The sequence below is a fragment of the Salminus brasiliensis genome, chromosome 22, assembly GCF_030463535.1.
Source record: "Salminus brasiliensis chromosome 22, fSalBra1.hap2, whole genome shotgun sequence".
Classification (NCBI taxonomy): Eukaryota; Metazoa; Chordata; class Actinopteri; order Characiformes; family Bryconidae; genus Salminus; species Salminus brasiliensis.
The window spans coordinates 25,528,266-25,553,656 of NC_132899.1; the positions used below are offsets into that span (position 1 = coordinate 25,528,266).

Here is a 25,391-nt window from a genome sequence, read left to right on the forward strand (position 1 = left end):
GCAGCTCTGTGCTAGAGCTCTTTATACTGTAAATTAAAAGCAATGTAACAAGCTTTAAACAAAACATAGAATGTCTTTCACAAGCTTCACAAGTGTCCATGGTTCCAGAAAATGTTCACATGCATTGCCACTAGCTTGATGCTAGCGTAATGCTAGAATCCCACAAGAGATCTAACACAAATCATATAATAGGTCATTGTCATTTTTTTTTTCCTAAACTCAAGGCCTAGATCTAATAGTCCTGACTCACAGCATGGTATTTGTATTTAGTAAGTTTTATAATTTTGAAGGATTTTTTGAGGGTTTTGATGTTTTTATCATTGCGTCGCTCGGCTACTAAAAGTCATAGGCTACATAGACGGCTTGTTTTGTAGTAATGAGCAATGTGCCGTAGTTCATCCATAACAGTACGTCCTCATTGAGAGTAGATAACATGTCCTAACATGTCTGCCTCCCCACGCGCCGTCACCCTGGTAACGATGGACATGTGACTCCCACTCGTCCCGCTCTTTAGCTGCAATAGGATCGGCGGACTCTGCCAGTCTGCCAGGCCCTAGTATTAACAGAGTCCTCAGCCGACATGAAAACCCCTCTCGCTCACACACAGAGCCTGCACAAGTCAAAGTTACGTAACAGAGATTTTCCCCAGTCTTTACGTGTGTGTGTGTGTGTGTGTGTGTGTGTGTGTATGTATGTGTGTTTGAAAGTCTTTGTGGGTTAAGCAGAATAGCTCTTCACACTCAACTGTATGTTCCAGATGGATTAGGGTGGGCTCATGCTCACATGCCCTTATATGCCATAGCCTGCACTCCTATGTAAATATGCAACCACGACATAAGACATATGTTTTAGTATTTAGGAATTTCACTGATTTCTCAAGATGTCCACAATGCAAATGTATCTGTTTTATTTAGAGCATTACATGAAATGACCAGTGAATCTACATAAATATGCCTAAATCATTTTTATGATGGTAACATAGTATGTTTTCTTTCGGGACTATTTTGTCTTACATTTACATTACATTTACATTTACGGCATTTAGCAGATGCTCTTATCCAGAGCGACTTACAAAGTGCTTTGGTATTTACCCAAGAAAACCTCAGCTAGTTAGAATAGACTAATAATTCAAAAGATACCTCTAAGCTTTAGACATTGCTAAACACAATACAATAAGGCGACCATAGAACTATTCGTCCAAGTACTCTCTGAAGAGGTGGGTCTTCAGTTTGCGTTTGAAGACAGCGAGCGACTCGGCCGTTCGGACATCCAGGGGCAGCTTGTTCCACCACTTTGGTGCCAGGACAGAAAAGAGCCTGGACGCTTGTCTTCCACGGATTTTGAGGGATGGCGGGTCGAGCCGAGCCGTACTTGAAGCTCGAAGGGCTCTTGGTGCAGACCGGCTTTTGACCATTGCCATCAGATACTGAGGGGCTGGTCCGTTCTTGGCTTTGTAGGCCAGAGTCAGGGTTTTAAATCTGATGCGGGAAGCAGCTACAGGAAGCCAGTGAAGAGAACACAGCAGTGGAGTGACATGGCTGAATTTAGGGACATTGAAGACGACCCGTGCCGCTGCATTCTGGATGAGTTGCAGGGGCCTGATGGTGCGCAGAGGGAGACCAGCCAGAAGAGAGTTGCAGTAGTCAAGTCTGGAAGTGACGAGAGACTGAACAAGCACCTGGGTGGCCTCTCTAGAGAGGAAGGGTCGAATTCTCCGAATGTCTTACACCACCTCCAATGTACCCTTCCGCCATAAACGTTTTAAAAAATATTTTCTATTCCAAATGCTTTTTAAAACTGTCAGAAAACAAAATCTCAGGCATCAGGCAGCATATTCATAAGCATTTTGTCCAATAGCTTTTCACTAGAATTTTAAATAAATTACTCTGGTCATTTCACACCAGACCTCTCTGCAGGCCTTTTGTTCACTGGCTTATTAAGCAGAGGGTTTTTTGGAATGTGACTTACGAACACCTGACCTGTGCCCCAAAGTCATGTGCATATTGTATTGAGTTATGAAATAACTGGATTTTGGGAAGAGAACAATGTCTGAAGCTCCTCTTCCCTTCAGTCTAATGTCAACCTTCTAGCTTATCCCTCATCAGTCTCTTCTTATATGTGTTTTAGGTTAGCTCTGTGAAGAACTAAAAAGGGGTTATTTGGCTTGTATCAGTGGTGGGAACCTTTTTGGTACTCTTTGCAACTACTGAATTAACCATTAAAAAGTTCTTGTTTTGGCATCAGGTTTGGCATGTTTTTGAAATCCTATCCTGATGAGATGGCTGTTAAAGCTTTGGAGTTAAGGCTGTTTTCCCAGGTGTGAGTGTTGGGTAATAAGTGGTGGGTAATATTTTTTTTTTTATTCTTTTAGGATCAGAAACGCTCCGATGCCCAGTATGACAAGCATACCAGGAATTTGCTTTGGCAACAAGGTGCATGACAGTCATCCGTGCAAGGGCATGCATGCATGATGTGAGCACCCAACATGACAGGACGTGTATACACCAAGACATACTTTCAGGCGCATTCGTATTTTCTTTCTGACTCTAAAAACAACAAATAAGGTGATTTCTATGAGTGCAAACAGGGAAATGTGCAAAATACAGGAATTCTGTGTGAACATTAAGTACAGGGATTGGGAAAGGTGTACGACTGAGGTGAATTGTTGTTATTTGGTACAGAATACAAAACAGCAGCGGTAACAAGCTTGACACAGGAATTTGGCCTAAGGGTAATGAATGAATCCGATATCAGAATAACAAAAGCAGCAGCATGTAAAGTAAACAGTCTAGCAGTCGTGGCTGGGGTGGGCACTGCCATTTTAGATTTGCTCCATTCCCCTCAGGTTTTTTTTAACCAGTCACATAAATACATTTCAACAATGAAGGATAATAAATATACATGATATTTAATAAAATTTACATCTAACATTAAATCTAACATGTCTGTATCGTACCCCACTAGCTCATAGCTTGTTAGCAGCTTTTTCGCCAAATTCTGATCTCCACGTTTGCTAGTTACCATATTTCCGTCAGCAGTTTTTGTCAGGCTGGATATCTTAGCTATAATATACGACATTTCACTGTCAATAACTGTGAATAGCCAGTTGGCACAATTCCCAAAGTTTGCTTCTGTTAGCTCCCCCTTCCTATCTCCCACTGCAGCCCTCCTATAACAGTGCTGACCCTCCCATTAGCAATACAAACCCAATCCCATCACAGAGCCCCATTCTAAACACACCCGTTCCAAAGCATTTTTCCTCTTATACTATTGCTATTATTTTTTATTATTACTATTACTGTGCTGTTTCTGCACAGCATTGACTTCAGTTGAATAATATCAGTTCAATACAATAAATGAGGAGACAAATTTGACATGAAGTAAATAATTGAAGTTATGACCTGAATTGACATGAATTGAATTTCGGGAAAAGGACCACACCCCCAAACTCCTCCTCAAGGCCCTCATAACCCTGCTTCTTAGTCCTTTGTGTCAAACAAACATGGCACCTACCTCCACACCATCTCCTCCCTTTCTTCCCTCACTCACCACACCAACAGGGGGTCCGGCTCCTCACGCAGACTACAGGAAAGCCACAAAAATATCCAGAGTCCACCCTCCCGCTCAATATCGGAGCATTTTTGTGAAATGGCTGGACGTGCAGTAGTCTAATGTACTTTTTGAATGGAACTGTGGGAGATGTATGAGGCCTTCAGCAGTTCAGAAAGTGGCACAATTCCAACAGTTACATTTCTGCACCTTTCAAACAATGTAAATGCTAAAGATCTGCCTACCCATGACATTTCATTACCATAGAAAAGTTCAAAGCTATAGTTTAGATTAGAGGTACTGAAGAAGACAGGAACTGGAAGAGGCAATGAGTGAATGTGAGAGATTTTTAAAGGCCGAATAACTTCAGAGGAGAAAATGTGGAGGTGTTGTGTTGTGTGGGAGACAATGGATGGATATGAACCATCTCTGTGATGGCAGTTTGGTGATGCCAGGATGTGTAGGCCCATGTTCTCTTCTTTGTTCCGAAATAGCTCTCAGTTAAAATGAATAAAGGACTTAGTGAGGTTGTGATAGCAAACTATAGATGCTGTATTTTATAGTTTGTGACATAATCCTGGCAAATGGGGCACCATGTCCAATATTATACATTATAATGGATAAGTCATCTACCATAAGAACACCAGTGTCCAAAAGGTACGTAAGTTTCACTCATTTGTCATGTAGCTTTGTTTTATTAGCCAGAAACACTGCAAGAAACTTTGAATTCCATCTTTAAGGCGAAGAACTAAGAAACTTCAGAAATTCAAGTAACAAGTGATGCAGTTGTCTATGTGGGGTATAGCGAGCTCCTCCAAGAGAGCAAATTATTGGACTGGTTGTCTGTGGGTGTGTAGGATGATCCTCCCTCTCCACCGATTACTCAGTGCCCTGCTAGGCACTGCGCATGTCTGCTAGTAATAGGAAACGTATTTGAAGCTGTTCTTGGGGTGTTTCTAAAGTTGCTAAATTAGGTAGATTTTTTCCTTTTTCTGACATTCATCACGCCAAATTTCCAGCTTTACCTTCTTTGCTGCTTAGCTTTTTTTCTTGTTCTGTCCAGTCATGAATAGAAATAGGAATATTCTAAAGACGTTCCTTTGTTCATGTTAACAGAGAAAATTTAAATTTCCTATTAAATTTAGGATTTTTTAAATTTAAGTCTTTTGTGATTTTGACCCCTGGAAAATGGCTTACATATTTGTGGCATGGTTCCACAAGCTGTTCTAAACATTCTTTTGAGATTCGGGTCGGGTGTTGACATAATTGCACCATGCGATTCCTGCAGATTTATCAGGAGAACTTGAAAACCTGTTTGAGACGGCCTGTGCTTTGCGGAGTACATGGAGTACTGTCATGCTGTAAGGTGAATTATGGACATGAAGGGATGCAGATGGTCAGTAATAGTCCAATAGGCTGTGACATTGAAACCATTATTGATTTTTTATTAACAATAATATAGGAAAATATTCCCCCACACTATTACCTCATCACCTGAATGAAGGGGTTCCTAATAAAGTGCTCAGTGAGAGTAGCCACAGACTACCCTTTCAGCTTTCGCATATTTGCTTACTGGTTGAGACGACTCTATTATCATGCTACAAAAACACACACACAAACACAACATGATGCATAATTAAATTGATAATTTATTAAATAACGTTTGGTTTATAAAATAAATAAATAAATGCATACATACATAAATAAACAACCGACATTAAAGATAATGACCAGCAAGATCAAAGGCCTTTTGACAGCAAGAACCAAGTGAACCAGCCACTTGGTCTGTAGCAGCTAACGACAGTCAACATCAATTCTGCCAAGATCACTGAGAGAGAGAACGACCACATTGTACTAGTGAGCATCATCTACTTAGTCTTTTGGAAAACTAATGACGACCTACATGGTTAATGACAAAAAACTATTTTTCAAGTATTAAGTTTCCCCTTTATCCATAGGCAAGATGAACCGCCTGTCTTGCCTGTTTCGGGATACATTAATAATGATGGTGCGTTGTACACAAACACCCACATGTTCTTAACAGCAGAGCACATTTACCAAGAGTATACTGACCAACACTAACTATGAACCAGAGAGATCCTCAGCATTCATTCTTCATCTGTGCGCGAAAACCAGGCGGATCAGGCCTGCTCCGCCTTTACATTCATCATCATACACATTCGTCATGAAACTGCTGAAGAAATCCCCAGTTTCTTTAAGCTTAAACACCAATGACAATCTTTGATGTGTAAATAAAGTTACAGTCTACTACAGTATATGTAACTTCTAGCACAATCACGGTGAAGGTACTATATGTGATTGGTGGTTATGGATCGTTGCGTCTGTTGGTTAAGGTTCGTTTGTTTTCAAGTAAACCCTGAACTAAGCCATAGTGCTAAGCCCTTCTAATAACAAGAGTGAGCCTTTCATTCAGCCATAGCAGTTTACACAGTGCTACGCGAACAGGAACGCAAGAGGCTCTAGAAAAATATAGGACTAGCTACGTCAGCTGAAGTGTTCCCTGGCACTAGGTTGTCCACTGGTAGGATTTGGCCCTTGTGACGTATGCCGATTGAGTTATTGCATCGATGTACCTGATGTTCTACACAGGGCTGGTACTAAAGAGAGCTGCTGGAAACGTGGACGGTCACAACTCAGGACAGCTTACAGCCACGGCAGCTCACGAGACTACAGTGAACATACTCCCTGCCACGCTGACAGCTTGCTCCATCTTTTGAGGTCACAAGTGTCACAAAGATCGATATCAGAGAAGGTAGTTTAGCGACAGTGGTGTCAGAATGTGGATCTTCTAAAACGCTGGTTCTACTAAGCTGCTTTTCAATTCAAGTGTGAGGCTGTCATTATTAGTAGCATAGCAAATTAGCTCTTGAAAAACTGCACAAATACCTAGATCTATGGGGGGGAGGGGGTTATGGTGACTAGTAGTGATCTAGTGATTGCTGTGAGGCAAGCAAGCCCAACACATTATTATTATTATGATTATTATATAACTGGATGATTATTATATTGACTCATTCATTTATTTATTATGTCCCTCACAATCAAACTACACTGGCTTTTCCACCAATAAAAAGAGTTGCACAGGACAACAGCATACAATGTGTTGACCTGTATTATTTGGACACAGATTGTGCTCTGAACCGTTTGGACGTCTGCGTGACCTATTATTACACATGAGTTCAAAAAAAAAAAGATGACATTGCATTGTCAGATACATCGTCTGAAAGTTAAGACAGAAAATGCTAGCGTTAGCAGGACGGCCCTGAGGGAGGTGCTGTCTCTCTCTCTCTCAGGCCACTGCGGGAGAGGTGCTCCAGAAGCACCAGCGGCGGCGTGAGTGATGCTTGTTCAGAACCACATCCTCCTTCTCGCGCTCCTTCTTCACCCGCTGGTAGTGGTCTTCCTCTTTCAGGTACCAGACTGGAGGCCAGCGGTGTTTCTCAAAGTACTCCTGGTTCTCTGTTCACATCACAACACAGAGAACGGTCAGTGATGGATTACAGTTGGGCTACATGAGAAGAGCAAAAACGGTGATGTTCAATGAAGCTGTTAAACGCTGCAGAGCTCCTGCAGTTTACGAAGCTTGTCAAAAATCTTGTATGCAAAGTTTGGGCGCCCCTGGCCAAATGACACATTTCGCCGATTTCTGAAGCATACAGAAGTGAATAAACTCTGTAGCAAAATCTTTTTAACCCTCTGGAGTTTACGAACGTGCTGACGCTTCAAATTCGATGTTTCTTGATGTTTCAGTGTCAGAAACCACATCTATTTAAGATTATTTAACATGTCAGCAGAGTTTAAGGCAAGTGTGTGCTTGGTTTAGGCCTGCAGGTTACACAATACTTATGGTATATCGATGCATCGGCTAGCTTTATTTTCAGATCTACAGCTAGCTGGCTTAAAGGGAGCTACTGGTTGTTATAAGTTAACAACTGGTTGTAATAAGTTTTGATGGGTAAGAAAATCTGGAATTCTCACAAGCTGAAGCTTGCCTAAGCAGTTCTAGCAAGTCAGATAAGGCCTATTTGGAATAAATATGAAGTAAAACATTAAGTAGTTTGAAAATGAGTTTTCTTTAACCCTCTGCAGTCACATCCTTGCATATCTTCTTAAATTTGCTTTTAAATGCACTTGCATGTAAGATAATAGCCACATTTTATATCAAAATGATCCGAACAATCTCAGCATGTCTCTCTACAATGAGACCACATTACCTAGCACACTGTGTGAAGAGATAATCTGACCCTGAGTCTGAATTTTAAAATATTTCTCTTTATATTTCTTGTGAAAACATACCTGTGGACGAATAGTTTTGGTGCCTGAAATGGGTTTACCTGAGTCTTAGCTATCATACTGGTATATACACATATATACATATATGTATATATATATATATATATATATATATATATATATATATATATATATATATATATATATATACATATAAACATGGACACAAGTCTGGACACAATTCTGGCTTTAAGATTGCTGCTACTGCTGTGTTAAACAGTGCTGCATACTTTTAGCAGCACAGTTTGACATGAGTGTGTGATGATTCACGTCAAGTAGTTTGGGCATAAATCCGTCACACTGCAAAAAATGTCAAAACATACATTCTATGGACAAAAATATTAGGACACTTGCTCACACCTGTTTCTTCTTAACCTCTTGATACCCTGCGTCCTCATATGGGGACATTACATTTCTGCTTTACTGCACCATGATACTTGTTTTTTTTTCTTTTTTTTTTTTTTTTTTTGCAAAAATGACGTGCTGTACAAAGACTAAGTTTAGTTTTTATACTTGTTAGGTCCTACACAACAAAGAAATGCACAACAAGCAAAAGTCTGGGTCTCAGGAGGTTATATCATGGGTATTAGAGAGTGTATCCTGTTTTTGTTGGAGTTACTGTCTCTACTGTCCAGGGAAGACGGCTTTCTACTAGATTTTGAAACATTTGTGTAAAGATTTGATTGCATTCAGGGACAACTGTGTTTGTGAGGTTAGAATGTTGGATGATGACCACCCCATGTCATCCCCAACTCATCCCAAATGTATTGTGTGGAGCACCATCACATATTGTGTGGAGCAACACAGTTCCACTGCTCCACAGCTCAATTAGCAGTACTACTCTACAGGGGCTAGACAGGTTATGTGTGTGTGCATGTGCACATCTGTGCCAGCACTTGGTGCAACTTTAAGTATCTGATATATATATATAAAGTAGCACAGATACTTTGTAAATACAACAGCCATGTAGCACCTGTTTGAAACTTGGAAAGCAATAAGCAAACCTCAGACACTAAACCTGTGTTGGCAGGTCAACTACATTTCAGATAAGATCCGATTAATATTGTTTACATTCATTTTTGGCCAGACCATCACTTTAAAATCCCTAAAGCGGCTCATCTGCTAATTACCAAAGCCTCCATGAGTTCAGTCAGGTGTGGTAGAGCATGGAGAAGACTACACCATGCAGTGCTGTGGCAACCTGCTCTACGTAATGAACTGATATCACAGATGAAGGTCAGCTGTTAATCCTCATGATGTCTGCAGGTCCTATCTCTGCTTCAGATTTCTAGCTCTCTCCAGAATAATGAAAGTATTGAGGGCTGAAGATGATGCACAGTATTTCTGCAATTTTGCACACAGTCAGGTTTTAATGATACTGCACAAGAGTGTCCGTAACGTTCTTACCTGTTGATTTGGACTTGATCTCTTTGCGATAATTGGCACATATACTATTGTAATTAGTGCAGATGTGATGCAAGCACCAGGCAGCAAGTTGGCTGGCATTATGGAACTGTGAGAGAAGCAGAAGACAAATGTGTCAACATGCTTGTAAAGATGGTGTGTAAGTATTAATACACTAGTAAACATAAATGTATGTATTTATCAAAAACTTGCACTTTTAATGCTGTAATTCATCCCGTATTATTTTTTTTACACAATTAGTTCAATTACTTATGTTTACTTAGTTAACTATGCCCCCTACTATGAAGCTCGGCTGCTTGCTTGCAGTATGCTGCTATGATATCATGGGCCATTGTAGCCCTCTCATTCAAATCCAGCTTTTATTTACTTGTTCAGTGAATACAGTTTGAAATATACAGTCATTGGCTAAAACCACTGTAGGTTTCACTGTGGATGTCAGTAAGGAAGACTGCATTTGCTCTGAGAAAATCACATCACATTACATTTCAGAAATGTGAAGAACCCTGCGTTTACACTATGAGTATAATGTTACTATGTTAATGTTACTGAATTGCTTAAATAACTAAACAAAGTCTGATTACATTTATTCTATCTTTGCTTTAAAAAGAAAAAATGAAAACTCCTTTCAAAATGGATTTTTTAAATTGCTGCAAATAAGATGATTAATCACGATCAAGCATTGCAACCTGATCATATTTATATATCTGCTCCTCAGAAACTTCTAATTCTTACTATTTATGATATTGATATTTTTCAAATATGTGTTTTTATTTATAAAAGATACTCAAATAAGGAAAATCATTCCAGAGCAGTTCATGAATTGCCTTACAGCAAATTCATTCATATTCAACTCGTCAAATTTCAGGTCTTCGTCCCCCTAAATGTCTTCTAGAGGTAATTTTTTAAAAAGATTTAGGGGTACTAAATTGAAAGAAATTTTTCACCTATAAAATTTTAGTAAAGACGCTTAAAGGACCATTTGACCGATGTATTGTAACTTTTCCCCCTATTAAACGGATGTTTACTTTATTTATCTCATTTTTTTATTGTGATATTATTGCTTAGGAGTACATTAACTTTACAAATAAATGCATTTATTAATACACATAAATAAAGTAATATCAATATAGCAAAGCCAAAAGGCACCATCGTTTGGCTTTGTTATATTGATATTACTTAGGTTTATTTGATGTCTTTTCTGTGAAACTATTGTTTTTTGTTATATTTAGCGTTGTGTTTTAAACTGTGCAAATAAATGAAACTAAACTAAACTAATTAACCACATAAAGTATGATTAGTCAATATGCATTACTTCAATTGTTTGACAGCACAAATTATATAATTAAATACAATAAAAATAATGCAAACACCTGAGCAAGCTCCAGATAGGTGAGAACTTCGCCATCTATGTCTTGTCCATCCTTAAAGGCTTTCACCAGCTCGCTCACAGCGTATTGCTCTGTGAAGAGAGCTCATATTAAAACACATTGAATTTCCAACTGAATACGTATCCAAGGCCATCTTACCATTCTTCCAGCACCCACAGTAACTAGAAATGTAATAACCCTTTTTTTATGAATGCGTCAGTGAAATGCTACAACATTTTGATACTTGGCTGCATCTGAGTGCGAATCACTGTCAGAAAATTGATTATTTCTGTTGACGGAGGCTCAGGATCGGCACCACAAAGCCTGAAGTAAACCCTCGCCTACGCTGGAGCCATAGATCAATGTCAAACTGTCACCATTACTGCTTTATGTGAATGTTTGATGACGTTAACTGGACAGCTTGCAATCTGTGCTCTACCAGGCTTGTGGAATCAGACTCATGCTTTTTTCCCTCTCAGAGTCTTGACGTAGCTCGTTGCTAGGCAACACTGAATGGAGGAACCAAAACGGCACTATTTGAGTTTGTATTGGCTACATGGCTTTGGTCTGTGCTTGAAGAGTTGTCTCTGTGTGTGTGAGTGTATTTGTGTATGTTTTTATGTTGGAGGGCGCACCTGTCAGTGCGATGAGTCGGGGAAGGCACAGTCTGTTTGCCAGAGCAACTAACTCCATTGGGTCCAGGTCGGCCATGGGCGACAGCTGATTGGTGTAGAGGTACTCTAGCACTACCTGCATGCACACCCTGCTGGTGTTGGGGAAGGAGACCTGGCAACACCACACACGCACACACACACACACACACACACACACACACACACACATATGAGCAAAGAGAAAATGTAGTCACTACATAACTGCAAACCAGCCAACCAGCCAAACCCCTGCCAAACTGAAGGGTAAGCTCCAGGTATCCAGCTCTGAAGCATCCACTAGCAGATGCCCATACATGCCAGCCTCAAATCGAAGGGATGTGGGCAGTGATCTACCCATACGGCCATCTACACAAGAGCAAGGCCAATTGTGCTATGATGGCAGGCGGCAAGAGCCAGTATGCGAGCCAGCGATCCTCAGGTCATAGTGGCAGCACCTTAGTCTGCTGAACCACTCGGAGCACCACATTACAACCCTCATTATTATTCATTCATTGTATATAAGTTGTTTTTTCTGAAGCTTTTTGACACCTGACACCAAAACAGTTATGTTACAGAGAAAAGATGAATAATACATCACAAACTGTAGCGTCTTCTTTAATGCATGTGGATATTTGTTAAATTATTAAATTATTAAATTCCTCTCTCTCACATCTGACTGTATGTCTGAAAGTGTTGATCTACTCTGTGACCACCGGCAGTGCACAGATGTCCTTCCCTCTGGTAATCTCAGTGGAATCGATGACAGGCTCACCTCAGACCATTACTAAGCACATTTTAGCAGAGCACGCAGCTCAGTGTAGCGACGTAACACGTTACATAAGACGCATCAAGGGAAAGCTCAGGTGATGGGAGCGGTGAAAAGGCAAAGAATTCAGAATACTTCTTCTGTAATTCAAATGTGAACTACATAGGGAAAGTAGGACGGCGCCGTCCCTAAAATAAAGCTGTCCCAATTGTAATGCTGGCATGTGAGGTTGGCCAAGTGCACCACCACCAAGCAGAATAAAGTAGGTCTGGCATCATCACCAGCACCCTCCACGTAAGTGCAGGCCATAGAGGAAAACTCGGATGTCTCTGAATGACGTCTGTTTCCCTTCGTTAGAAAGAAAATTAATGGGTCTGCTTTTTTTTCCATCAGCAGTTTAACAGCAATACAGGAGTTGATATGCTCCATCAGTCCCACAGGGCATATTTTCCTTAACTACACATATGTGGTCATGACTGGATTGCTTTGCTGATAAATGCTTGCTGCAAGGCCTAATGGTCTCTAAAGGTCGAGCAGACATTGCACCGGCTCAACCAGAGTAAACAAAGGGCACAATTTGAATGAGAGAAATGATTTATCATCCTCATGAAATTCAGTGATGTGTTTGAAAGTACCAGGGTTAAAATATTTTGAATTATTAACAAGTGTGATGCAGTTTGGCAGGCTCTGAGTGTATGATGAATGTGCGTAGGCTGTGGTCTGCATCTTTTGAGGGCGTGTGTGTGTGTCTATGTGTGTGTGTGCTCATGTGTTCGTCTGTATCTGGGCAGAGCGACCTTGCACCATCTGGTTGAAGACTGAAAAAGATTCCACACTAATCCTTGGTGAAGTGGTAAAAAATTCAGTGAACGTATCAGTGCACCGACTGTAGCTCACAGCTTTCACACTCACCTCATTGTTTGCGCTCTCAATGAACGAGCCTCCGAACAGAGCAGCCATCCAGTCACAGCTGGAGATCAGCAATGGCTTATGTGCGTTGATGGTGCCATCATCCAGCCTGAACACCACATCTTCCAAGACAGCCAGACAATAACATGTTATCATTGTGAGGATCAGCCATAACATTACAACTACCTGTCTTATATTGTGTAGATCCCCCTCGTGCCAGCACAACAGCTCTGAACCGTTGAGCCATGGACTCTACGAGTCGACATTGTACCTCTTTTGTTGGATCGGACCAGACGGGCTTGTCATTGTCATGTCAGCCTCGGTTGCTCATAACCCTGTCCCTGGTTCACCGGTTGTCCTTTCTTGGAGGACTTTTCGGTAGGTACTGACCACTGGCTAGCCATCACAACGCAGTCTTTGTCAAAATGGAACATAATTCTACTGTTTTACAGCTCAATGCCAGGGGGCTTTATACCCCTCAAACCCACAACTGGCATCAGTCTCCACATGCTTTTGCATATTTAAGTCAGCAATGGGTGCAACTTAAAGTAGCTGAATGCATTCATAAGAAGGGGTGTCCACAAACATTTGGACACATAGTGAATATCACGCCTCTTGACAGGTGCCAGTGTAATGAGATAATCAATGTTATTTACTTCAAAGGTCAAATCACGAATCATTGATAAACAGGGGGAATGAAAGCTATCCCCTCTGGGCTGGACCGACAGACGGGCTACTGTGGCACAAGCCATGTCTAATAGTGGTTACAGGAGGGACATGTCAAAACACACAGTTCACCACACCCTGCTGGTAAGATTACCCATGCTGGTCAGATCGTCTGATATCACAGAGTGAGCTGTTTTGCTGGCACATGGAGGACCAACAGCATATTAGGCAGGTGATGTTAGTCATAATGTTTTGGCTCATCTAAAATATCAACAATTTAAATAAACTTTAAGACAAAGTACGTTAACTGGAAACAAAATGTGGGCTAAAATATGATGCATCTCCTATGTATTTCAACAGGTTCATGTAAAACATACCTTTGCTCATCTTTCTGTATACCTGTTATCTAATGTAAACGTCTACTGTATTTAGACAGATTTTTGTATTTTTGATCCCTGAGGTATGTGTATGTAATCACATGTATATTATTTAAATCACTCTCTAGGCGACTCTAAGAGCCCCATTTTGAAGCTTATTAATAACTCACAGTGAGGGCATTTGCACTGCTATCATGGTGACCGCCAGCATCACTACCGACCGCCGTGTCATTAGCATTGCTACCGCTGTGTTAGCATCGACATCGACAAGTCCTGGGCTCTTCACATTTTAAAATGGGTAAATATATGGTCTACACCTTATGCAGCCAATGGTGGTCCAGCAAAACTAGGCTAGCCTGTTTTTTCTTGCTATTGTTTTGCTGATATTCGCTGTTTTATTTTGTGATCTTTTCATTATCGTCCTTATGAAATCATAGTAAATCCGATGCAGTTTTTTTGTATTCATGTATTTATGTATTTCCAACAACATAAGATTTTACCGAATTAATTGTGTTTGCATCAAATATAGCAGCTGTCACAGCTGTCGCTAAAATAAAATTAAAAGTAACATTGTCTAAGAAGTAAGTTGTAATGTTTGCTCTGAGCTGAATTGTTCATAAACTGTCTTTCAAAGGTAAAGGTGTACAGTGTACAGCGAAATGTGTCCCTAACCCCTCAGTGGTAGTGAATATACACACACACACACACACCCAGAGTGGTGGGCAGCCAACTCCAGCGCCCGGGGAGCAGAGAAGGTAAAGGGCCTTGCTCAAGGGCCCAACAGTGGCAGCTTGCCGAGCCCGGGAATTGAACCCACAACCCTGTTATCGATAGCCCGGCGCTCCAACCGCTGAGCCACCACTAATCTATTTCTATTAATCGATGCTGATGCTAATCGATGCTGATGATAATCACTTCTCTCTATTCAGCACTGCAGAAAATAAACTCATCTGCACTGGGATAATATTTTTTTACCTGTGAAATTATTCTTGGCCAGACACTCCTTAATCCTGTTGGCTTTTCTCACATGAAACGCTTTCGTGATCTCCTGATTCATGAAGCCCTCTTTGTTCATGATGTTCTCCACCATCATCCTCAGGTCAAAAACCTCCAGGATCTCAGCAATCTGAGCAACCTTCATCAGATCCTTCTCTTTCTCGTCCAGCTCCCCCGTGTACAGAAACCGCAGCACTGCACTAAAGGGCCCCAGCTGGATGGAGTGGTCCATCTTCACCACCGTCATCGGCGCTGGGGTGGCCGTCACTGGGTTGACCACAGTTTCTCTGTGGATGCTGTAGAACGCTTTGCTCCAGGATGCCAGGGACAGCTTAGTGCGACGGTGCCTCCCGCTGAAGCTCATTATCTTCAGAGTCCCGTCACTCTTGGAAGCGCGTAGGGAACAAGGCGAAAGATTGGGCAACACAGCCACGTCTTCCTCCGTGTCCAGGCTGAGGGTCCGCATCAGCTGGTCCCGCCCGTGGCGCTCTGTCACCACCAAACACTGGGACTCATCAGAGAAGTCCATCTGGAAGAGGTCGTAGAACTTGGAGGACGAGGTAGACAGGTATATCTTGTGGGCAAACACATGGACGTGCTCTTGAATGATGAACATGACATCAGCACACAGGGGGTTCTCTAGCAGCTGCCTGGGGCCATCCCGGTTGTTCAGGGGACACTCTGGGATCTTGATCAACGGTGGAGGTGCCTTGGGAGGGAGAAAGGGCGCCTGCAGTAGGGGCTTCTGGACCTTTCGCAGATGGGACTTCCAGAACTGAAGGTGGCGTCTGGAGATGAGAGCGGCTCGGATGGCGTTGTCAAAGATGTCTTTAATGCCAAACTGATCAAAGACACTTGTTTCATAATATGGAATACCCAACTCTTTGGCCACTTCCCGTCCTCGCTCTGGAGGCAAGATGTCTCCAGGTTTTATAGGCCTGTTGGACACAATGTTCAATGAGATACTTTAATGTGACAAACACTGAGTAGGGTGAACAAAGAAATACTGTGCAAAAGTCAGAGACCACTCTTTATTTATTTTATAAATAAATAAGCTCCAGTCATGAAAACCAGTGTGCTGTTTATTTTCCAGTTTAAGTATTAGGTGAGACCATCTTTTACCTTTACTACCATTGTTTTTTGGAGACTCACTTTAAGTTTTTCTGCAATAATCTACAGGGTGTTTTTTTTTAAGTAATCCCAACTAATTCAATGATGTTGAGGTCTGGACACTGGGGTTGCCAGTTCATTAGCCAAAAAACAAATTCAGAACCACCTCCTGTAGTCCCATTAACATTGAGTTCCTCATCCATCTTACATCTAATCTCTCCAGAAATATCCCCTTTTTGAAGGACGTTTTTGCACACTTAAGGACAGGAGTCCTAAACTTAAAATAATACAAAACATTCTTATTTATTCCTGGAATAAAATGCATCTTCAAAGCTGAAGAAGCCCTAGAATCAACAACAAAGTCAGTACCTTGCTAATGGTCGTCTAGCCCGATTGACGGCCTCCAAGTCTGCATAGCGTAGATCGAGCTGACACCCTACGAGAATGACAGGTGTACGTGGGCAGAAGTGTTTGATCTCCAGGTACCACATGGTCTTGACGTGATGGAGAGAGTTGGGGTTGGCGATGGAAAAGCAGAGAACCACCACGTCAGACCTTCGGAGGTAAAAGAAAACAAAACGCAAAACAGGTGACTCAACAGGTGAGCCATAAACAAAACGTCATCATACTAACGAAATGCAAGACATCACTAGACACAGCATGCTGACAGGATGTGCAGCAAAGAGTGCTGTACATGGCAGGCGCCAAGCGGTATCCGTAGCAACACCACAGTCCCGCAGTGTTTGGCATGCAGAGAAGGGACCCGCCCCAGCGGTCTCAATGCCAGCCCTGACATTGACCTTCTGACACTATAGGAAAAGATTGCCTCTGGTTCACACCCACGTCCTTGGAGACGTCTGACGCTCGCAGCAATGAACACCTTTGGCAATGCTTTTTCAGGGCTGCCTCAGTGAAGACCGTTTCAAACATGGGAAACAAAATGACAGAAACCAACCCAAAAAATAAATAAAGAAAGAAAAGAAATAAAAGGAGAACATGCAGACATACTGACACGTGACTGGCATACCTTCTGGGAGTGAGGTTAGTACACTGTCTATGCTGACGGTAGGCAACACCGGCAACCACACAAGAACAGTGAACAATGTATGATCACCCCCTTCGCCATCATCCACCAAAGGAATTGTGCAGTACTCGCTGACAGGGCAAGCGACGGACGCAGCTACCACACCACACAGTCAGACTGGGAATGCAGAGAGTTATGAAGATGCTAGCGACTTGGCAGACTTACAGTGTCTCGGCTACGTTTCTCAGGCTCGCATTAAGACCATAGGTGCCCTACAAACAGAAACAGGCACAGAACAATGCTACGTAGTAGTTGGCCTTTATCAAAGAAGTCAAAAAGCACAGTGTTCTGGGAATGGCATCTGACGTGAGAACAGAAGTCACCTAATTTTCATGATACACAGATATTACAATAATATTAGGTTTTTTCATGAAGAAAGGGTGTGCCTCAAAAACCTGAATCCTTCATTATGTGGCATGTGGCTCAGTGGAAAGCTAGGAAGCAAACATCTCACAGTAAGACTGTTGCAGATCATGTAAGAACACCATTACATGGACAGTGGATAAGCACTGTGAAACGCTTCATACGTGGGAAATGACGCAGCTCAGATAACAACTGCTGAGCTAAGGGCCTCTCCAGAAAGTCAATGGCTTACTGAAAGCACAGCCTCTCAGGGCAAAGTGGAGCTGATAGAAAATCAACTGTGGAGTGCAAGCTTATCTGGATCTTGTCCGGGATCAATGTGGTGCTGGTGAAACATGTAGAATTTGGGAAGTCGCAGGGGTGTATGGTGTAAGCCTCTCTTGTGACCCCATTTACCTTCAAACAGCATGTTGTCTTGAGTAAAGCCTAATCCGTCCTGTCAATACACCTATACCCACATTACCAAAGAAAGCAGCAGCTTTAATCAATTTGCTAATCAATGGCATCTTCTTTGTCCAATCTGGAGTCAGCAGGTCCAGTAGAGCTCATGGCCACTGTTAGCACACAATAGCATTAATACCAGCTAATCAGTCTTCTACATGTCAGAAGCAGACGGTATAAAAGCAAACCTAAAATAGTCTGCTATAGGTCATAAATCTACTGGGGCTGAGCCCCATCACTAATTCAGCTTTGAGCATTCAGCAGAAATAGAGCTTTCACTTGCTGTGCGTCTCCATAGGCAGTTACTGTGAATAGCTAAGCAAATAAAAGATGATGTGATTTCCAGGCATACAGTTAAAAGTCACACATTTCTTTAGCCTTTCAAGCAAGATTGCTTTTACAGTACAAAAAAGGAAAAGGGCCTTGGGTAGACTTTTTGTTTGGGGGACTCTGAGTAACAAATTTTTCCTTGCAAAAAGGACATGCACTGCTCTTGTGTCACTTGCTGCCACTCCAGCCCAAAGCATGACACACCTTTGCTCACTGCAGCCAACCTTTCATCAGTCCACAGGACTTACTTCCAAAATGCATCTGACGCAGAATTTTGTGGTGAGGACATTCTATGAAGGTCATATTTGTGCAGGTGCTGCTGCACAGTAGAACAGTGCACCACAACTTCAGAGAGAAGGCCCTTTGCAGTCAAAGAGGGCTGTTGATTTGCCTTCCCAGCATTTCTACAAGCACTTCTCTCTGAAGTCCTCTAGACCTCAACGTGACCTCCACTGTTATTGTTAACTACCTTTTCTTAACTTACAGTGCTAGGCAGCTGTTTAATGGAGTTTATGGATGCTGATTGTTGGCACAAGGTTTAAGGAGTCTGAAGGTCATTTGAAATGTGCATTTTTGGGCCTTTTTGAAACAATAATTGTGAAAACGCCATAGCATAATAAGCTAATAAAGTCTGAAAACTCAAACTTTGCAACTTTGCATTGCTCAAACTAATGCCTTTTTCACTATAAAAGTTTACAAAACACAAATTAAGTTTCATCTGTAACTTACTGCCTTTTGGAAACCAGTTCTCTTTGCAGAATCTTCTAATTACTTAACTATTCACAGTAACAGAAATTTGTCATGCTTCTGTAAATTACTAGGCATTTTAAAATACTAATTATTGGGTCACAAACTGTCACCAGGTGCCCTCAAGGGTACTTCTTTAGTTAGTATTCTTTAAAACAGACACTTGGAGGGTCGTAAGGGTCTATGTTATACCTTTGAATGTGCATTTACATTGATCATAACCTTGGAAAAAGGTTACCTGTGTTACCCTTTTATTGGAAAGTGAGGGGAGAATTTTAATATGCAATACCATCCAGCACACTGCCAACTAATAGTTGCAGATTCATCGAAATTAATTGTGACAGGCCAACTTTGAAGTCTGGAAAGTGTAATCTTAAGCTTGCTCTGTGTCCAAAAATACATCCTTCAGAGTTCACAGTTCATCTCTTTTGATGGCCATAGTGTGGGGTTATTGGGTTGCTTCAGGGGCTAAAGGAGCCCAGCGATTACCCAGAGGCTACTCTCATATCTTCCCGAGCGCAGGTCTGACTTAATGGCTCGTGGCCCCAGCACTTTTGTTTTATTTTTAGGATGCAATAAAGCAGGGACAGGAGATATCGGCTCCACAGAATGGAAATGTAATTCTGCTGAGAGGATGACTGGCCCAAGGACGAGGAGCATGGCACGGTGTGCACGCTCATAATGGGCCACCGTGTGTGAGTGTGTGTACGTGTATGCGTGTTCTTGCTCTTGAGAGCTGACCAACGCACTAAATCAAGGAGGAAGCATCCCCTAATTTACGATTAGAGAACAAACAAAGACGTCAAGCAACATGATTGCTGTTGTCCTGCTTTCTTAAAAGTCTCCCTCGCAACTGTCAGACGTTAGGAGGACTAAAACACCCTCACATCAGTGCGTACTGAAGCCGCCAAGCACCATCTGTCGCACACTTCCAGAGAACACAAAGGCTTTGTTGGGACCCATCAATATGACACTCCCTCCTTAAATAGGATTCTGAGTGGTCGACAGCCAGTCGAGCTCATCCAAGGCATGTTCAATTCAATCTACTGCTGACATATCAAAAAACATCACGCATTATGTGCCCCTTTTTTGTCGACCACCATGCTAGCTGTGTAGTGCAGGCGTCCTTACGGAATCTACAGTGCGGTAGTGGAAGACTAATTAGTAAAAGGGATGCTTACTTAATGGTTGCCTAATTGCGTCAGGATAGCAGAAAATAACAGAGCCACTCCATTAACATTGGAAGGAGGTCATTTAGAGGATGCATCAGTGAGGCTAGCACTATTGTCTCCAACTATAATGCAGCTATAATATGAGATGCTACATTCCATACAAACTCATATCAAACAGAAGAGGCTGTCTTGGTGCCCTGGCTTGAAAACAGTGGAAAAAGAAGGCACGAGAAACAATGGAATGTGATGTGAAAGAAATCCAAAGCAAACCCAGGTAAATGAGTGCTCTACAGATGGTTTGGGTGTATCGTGTCATATACAGTGTACATAATGAGTCTGATACCAATGCAAATGATATCTGAAAAGAATGACAACATTTTGCCAGTGTTTGACACTGTGACAGTAACTGAGGTTCTCTTTAAAAAGGAAATGGTAATTAACATCTATTTGGGTCTGTTCTATTTAGAGGCTGCAGAAACAATTACACACCGATAAAACGAGGCAGTCTTACCTGCCGTAGGCAAAGCGTCTGTCTTTGTGGTGGTCTCCAAAGGTGTCCCAGAGCCTCAGAGACACACTGACATCATCCACCACGTCTCTGGAACGCTCCAACACCTGTGAGCAGACAGACCTTCATCACAGCCTGACTTATCTACACTTGTACTCTGAGCATGATATTTCTAACTCTATATTTCTTCTGACTCGATTTTTCAAACCAATTTGCCCACTCCTTTTTTAAGCTAGTTTTTTAAAAACTGAATTTTCAAATCAAAATTTCAGTCCAATTTCACAAACTTATTTTTTTAAACAAAACTGATATTACAATCTGAATCCAATTTTACAATCTGTTGATTCTCAACAGACTTTCTATTTCTATTTTTTAAACATATTTTTAAACTAGTATTTCTCAAAACAGTTTTTCAAACTGTTTTGTTATTTTTAACCAGTCTTCCAATCCTAAATTTTCAAACTGATTATTTAAACTGATATTTCATACCAACATTTCAAACCGATTTAAAACGATTTTTCAAAGCAGTGTTTCAAACTGATTTTTCAAACCAAAACTGACATTTCCTAACGATTTTTTGACCAATTTTTAAACTGATTTCACAAAACAATTTTTCAAACCAGTATCTGAAAGTGATTTTTCAAAATATTTTTTTTCAAACTGATTTTTCAAAAATATATAAATATAAAATAAGTGGGCTTAAGTAATTACAACACATACAACTCTATACTTTAAATAACATTAAGAATCATTTACAAAACCACTCTGTGGCCCATAACTGTGCCCACCAGTCCCTGTTACTTCCATAAGAGTCAGGTAGATTTTAAAATGACCATCTTGTACTGCTGACCAACTGCTGATTCGTAGAAAAGTTACATTTAATTGAATTGAGAATCACTTTTAACTAAGTCTTAGTCTAAAAACCTATTCATATTTTTGTGTGCAAATCAGGAGAGTAAGAAGAGCATTACCTCTTGGCAGACTCTGTACTGATCAATGGCCCAGACGGTGGGGACGTGGGTGGCCAGTAGCTGGTATTGGGTCAAGGTGGTGTTGCAGGCTCGGGCACAAATAAGGCGCGTCTTCCCCACAGCATTGTCACCAACGACGACACACTTGATTGTTTCAACATTGGGTCTTTCGTAATCCATAATACACTTCAGCTCCCTACAGGCGGAAAGCAGATTTGATATTAGTCCACAAGCAGTTGTAGGCCACCTTGACCAAAGAACATATTTGATTTCAGGTTTCTATATACGTGAGCCACAGAGAACACTGACCTTGTCTCTGGGTCAGTGAAACCTCAGTGTAATACAGGACATCATCTTTTCACACTCCTAAAATAGTTGCTCTGTATTTGGTTCTTGCTGAGCTTGACAGTTCAATACATCCCTTATTAGTGTCCATAGTATGTTGACATTTAAGAATCACATTTAAAGAAAGGTAAGATTATAACTCTGTTTAATATACTGTTTATTTACATTTATTTAGGTCAGATGTTTCCACAAGAGTCAAAATGATGCAATTACACAGAAAGGGCTGAATTTTGAGTCTATATTTTGGGTAACACTTTAGTAAAGGGTGGTATTTCTGAGGCAATATGACGCCTACATGAGCCTACTGGATGATTCCAACAAGCGTCAGTTTTGTTAAAACTCAAAAAGGTTAAATGGTAAAATGACCTAAGAATTGACCAAAGCAGCGTATGTGACAATGGACACATGTTGGAATTACCCTCAATAAATGTTTCTGTAGGTTTATGTCAGTTATGATGAAAGGCTCATGCAGATGTTGTGTAGCCTCACACAGGCTTATGAATTCTCTCCTTCAGCAAAATATGATTTGATATGATAAGATTTGATGTGAAATGGTATCAGGAACCAGGGGTCAAAATGGGTATAAGGTGCTAAATGTAGCCACTTTATTTACTATTCAAACCAGCAGTGAAGCTGCAGTATTTTTGGGGGCTGTTATGGCATAGAACACCTGCATGTAACTCTCCACAGATGTCTTTAAGTGTTTCTTAGCCAAAATTCTTCCTAAATCCATCGGAAAACAATGTCCCACGCATCAAGCAGTGTATTCAGACCCATGTTGCTTGTGCAGTAAACTCTTTAGATGTCTCGCTCCATTCACCACCACTGTGAACAATTCTGACTAGGTATTCGTCAAGAACGGAGCGTTTCAAACCAATCCACTCTGCGCAGGCAGACACAATTCATAACATCATATAAAGAGCAGCTCAACTACAGCGTGCATCCAAATAACCTTATTAGCAGGGGATTATTATCATACTGTCATTACTCACGGCATCACTGTAAGTGAACTCGACTGTTCATCTGATTACACAGCATGACATCACATTATTGATGTTGTCCTTTAATCACTTCAGTCATTGCACAACACAGAGCAGACAGAGAGGGACAGGGAGGAAGAGAAATGCATTGTTGTATCTTTATAGTGGTTTTATCAATTGATTCACCCCATTCATAAATACATCTGTCATTCTGCTGACAGAAGCAAGTCATTCAGCCCACTCTGATCCATCTTGCTGCTTTATTAACTTGTCAGGCTTTGTTTCTTCAGCGCCGTCCATCTATACTACATAAGAGTCCTGGATCTCATGGATGGAATTTATCTGCGGAACCTTCCACAAGACAAGTCCACATGTCCACGTCTAAGGGGATACACAGTTTCACAGGCGATTGGTCAGTGCTGTGACGAAATCTATTTAGCTATGAAAACTAACCCACTGATAACGACAGGGGGTGATAACAGAAACTGATGCAACTGCATGCCAAGTTTCCTCTACTGTGCAGTCTTAAAAATGAAGGTGCCACAAAGGGTTCTGTAAGCGATGCCATAGAAGACCCATTTTGTGTAAAGAACCTTAAAGAACTCAATGTAAAGATCATTTACAACTGTAAAGGTTCTTCACACCCACAGCTCTGTGACAAAAATGCTTGTTCTACAGCATCACTTAAAGAACCCTGTGTAGGACCTTTATTTTTAGGAGTGCAGTGCAGCTTAAAGCATTAAGACACTGTCCTCAAATCAAATGATCTAAAGCTTTAGCTCCAGCTTGTTCTTTGATGCTGGGCAAGCATGCTGTAGGGTATCCTCCCATAATTACAGAATATAGGACGGTGGAGTTTTACCTTATAATGTGCCCAAACTCCACATTAATAATTCAGGGCTGAACTAGTATGAATGGACATATTGTGAGATCAGCCCATACAGATGATGCAACTATGCAGCATCAGACTAAACCTTGTAATAAAAAAAAACAGTGGCCAGAATAACTCTTAGTGTCAGGAGTTTCAGCTGGTAAGCAACATCCATAATGCACAACACAGCTGTCTAATGACTGAACACTAAATTGCACATGCAGCTGCAACTGAACCGAACTGGCAGCAGTGATGCACGGGGAGCATGCACACATCACACACCACGTAACTGCAGTAGTAACCGTCCACACAAAGCACCGACTGACCCTGTGAGTGGACCGCACCTGTCCTGACAAAGCCTAACCCACCTCACCGTTTCTTTTGGCTTGTGTGCGTTTCTTCTGTGTTTCAGCTTCTTGCAGCCAAGAACTGAAGTGAAGAGTGACTTGAAACAAGTGCAAAAACAGACAGACAGACAGATAGACAGACAGGGCGACGGCGGCTGTAATTTCTACTGTAAAAGAAAAACAATCCCTGAGCGCTAGCTGCACGGCAAACGCTGCACGGTCATTTCGTAATCGCTACGACGTCCCAGTTTGTCCAAAATGTTAATCCGGTTTGTCCAAGCTGGAGGGTCCGGGTCGGAGCAGCCTTCACACACTGTGCTCTCTTCACCCATTCAAATGCTCTTTTGAGGCGTTGTTATGGTCGTTTTTTTACACACCCGTTTTCCGAACAAGCCCCGCTCTCACCGGGCTACCATTGGCACACGCGCTTTGCTACGCAGCCACTAAGGACGGAATAGCCAATCATGGAGTAGGGAGGGCGTGGCTTGTCGAAATAGGCGTTCTAGAGCCTCCAGCCGCTTCGCGTTCCAGAACAGCGGATTGGCTAATCGTAAGGACGGGAGGGGGGGGCGGGGGGTGTTCGGAATACAGGTGGAGAGAGAGGGGAAAAAATAAAAAACACATGACGCCTCAGAGAGAGGCGACGCGGCTTCCATTGTGACGCCATCGGCCCCCGTTCTATTAATAGCGGGCGCGCGCGAGTTCATTCACGAAAACAAGGCGCTGTGGACGCGTCTGTGTCTTTAGTCTGGATTAAAAACAGCTGAACACAAGGGGGAGAGGTTCGTTCTGGAGTCTGATAAATATCAGCAAAGGAGGTTATTAGCTCCTGCAGCGAGCTTGGCTGTCCGATTACAAACAGGACAAAACTGGACTTGCTGTCATAGCCCAGAGCTGCCTGGTTGTTTACATTCTGTGACCACTCCGCAGACGTGCCGCTGACCTGACATTCAGTGCAATTACACAGTTCTGCACTCCACATTTCAGATCAGATAAGCATCGAGGAACCAAGACTGGAATGTTTAGAACACAAATGTGGTTCCTGACTTCTCTGTGAGCTCCAGCCGCTGTATAGATTTCAGTTGCATCAGCAGCTCACT

The 25,391-nt window shown here is 41.8% G+C and overlaps 1 protein-coding gene across 4 annotated transcripts; it reads right to left on the reverse strand.

Moving 5' to 3' along the window:
• Positions 1-5,180: 5,180 nt before the first annotated feature.
• rhobtb1 (Rho related BTB domain containing 1) lies at positions 5,181-24,614 on the reverse strand. Of its 4 annotated transcripts, none has more exons than XM_072667600.1 (10): positions 24,318-24,614; positions 21,749-21,944; positions 20,781-20,884; positions 16,502-16,687; positions 15,002-15,960; positions 12,987-13,105; positions 11,291-11,441; positions 10,659-10,747; positions 9,271-9,376; positions 5,181-7,029 (listed from the first exon to the last, which is right to left on the reverse strand). In XM_072667600.1, exons 2-10 carry the CDS (start codon positions 21,926-21,928, stop codon positions 6,860-6,862), a joined length of 2,064 nt encoding a protein of 687 aa, XP_072523701.1. In that variant the 5' UTR covers positions 21,929-21,944; positions 24,318-24,614; the 3' UTR covers positions 5,181-6,859. The 4 variants fall into 4 exon arrangements, with proteins under 4 accessions (XP_072523701.1, XP_072523702.1, XP_072523699.1 ...); XM_072667601.1 differs by having other exon boundaries at positions 24,313-24,378; XM_072667598.1 differs by lacking the exon at positions 24,318-24,614 and adding an exon at positions 23,086-23,742.
• Between the last annotated feature and the right edge of the window lie 777 nt (positions 24,615-25,391).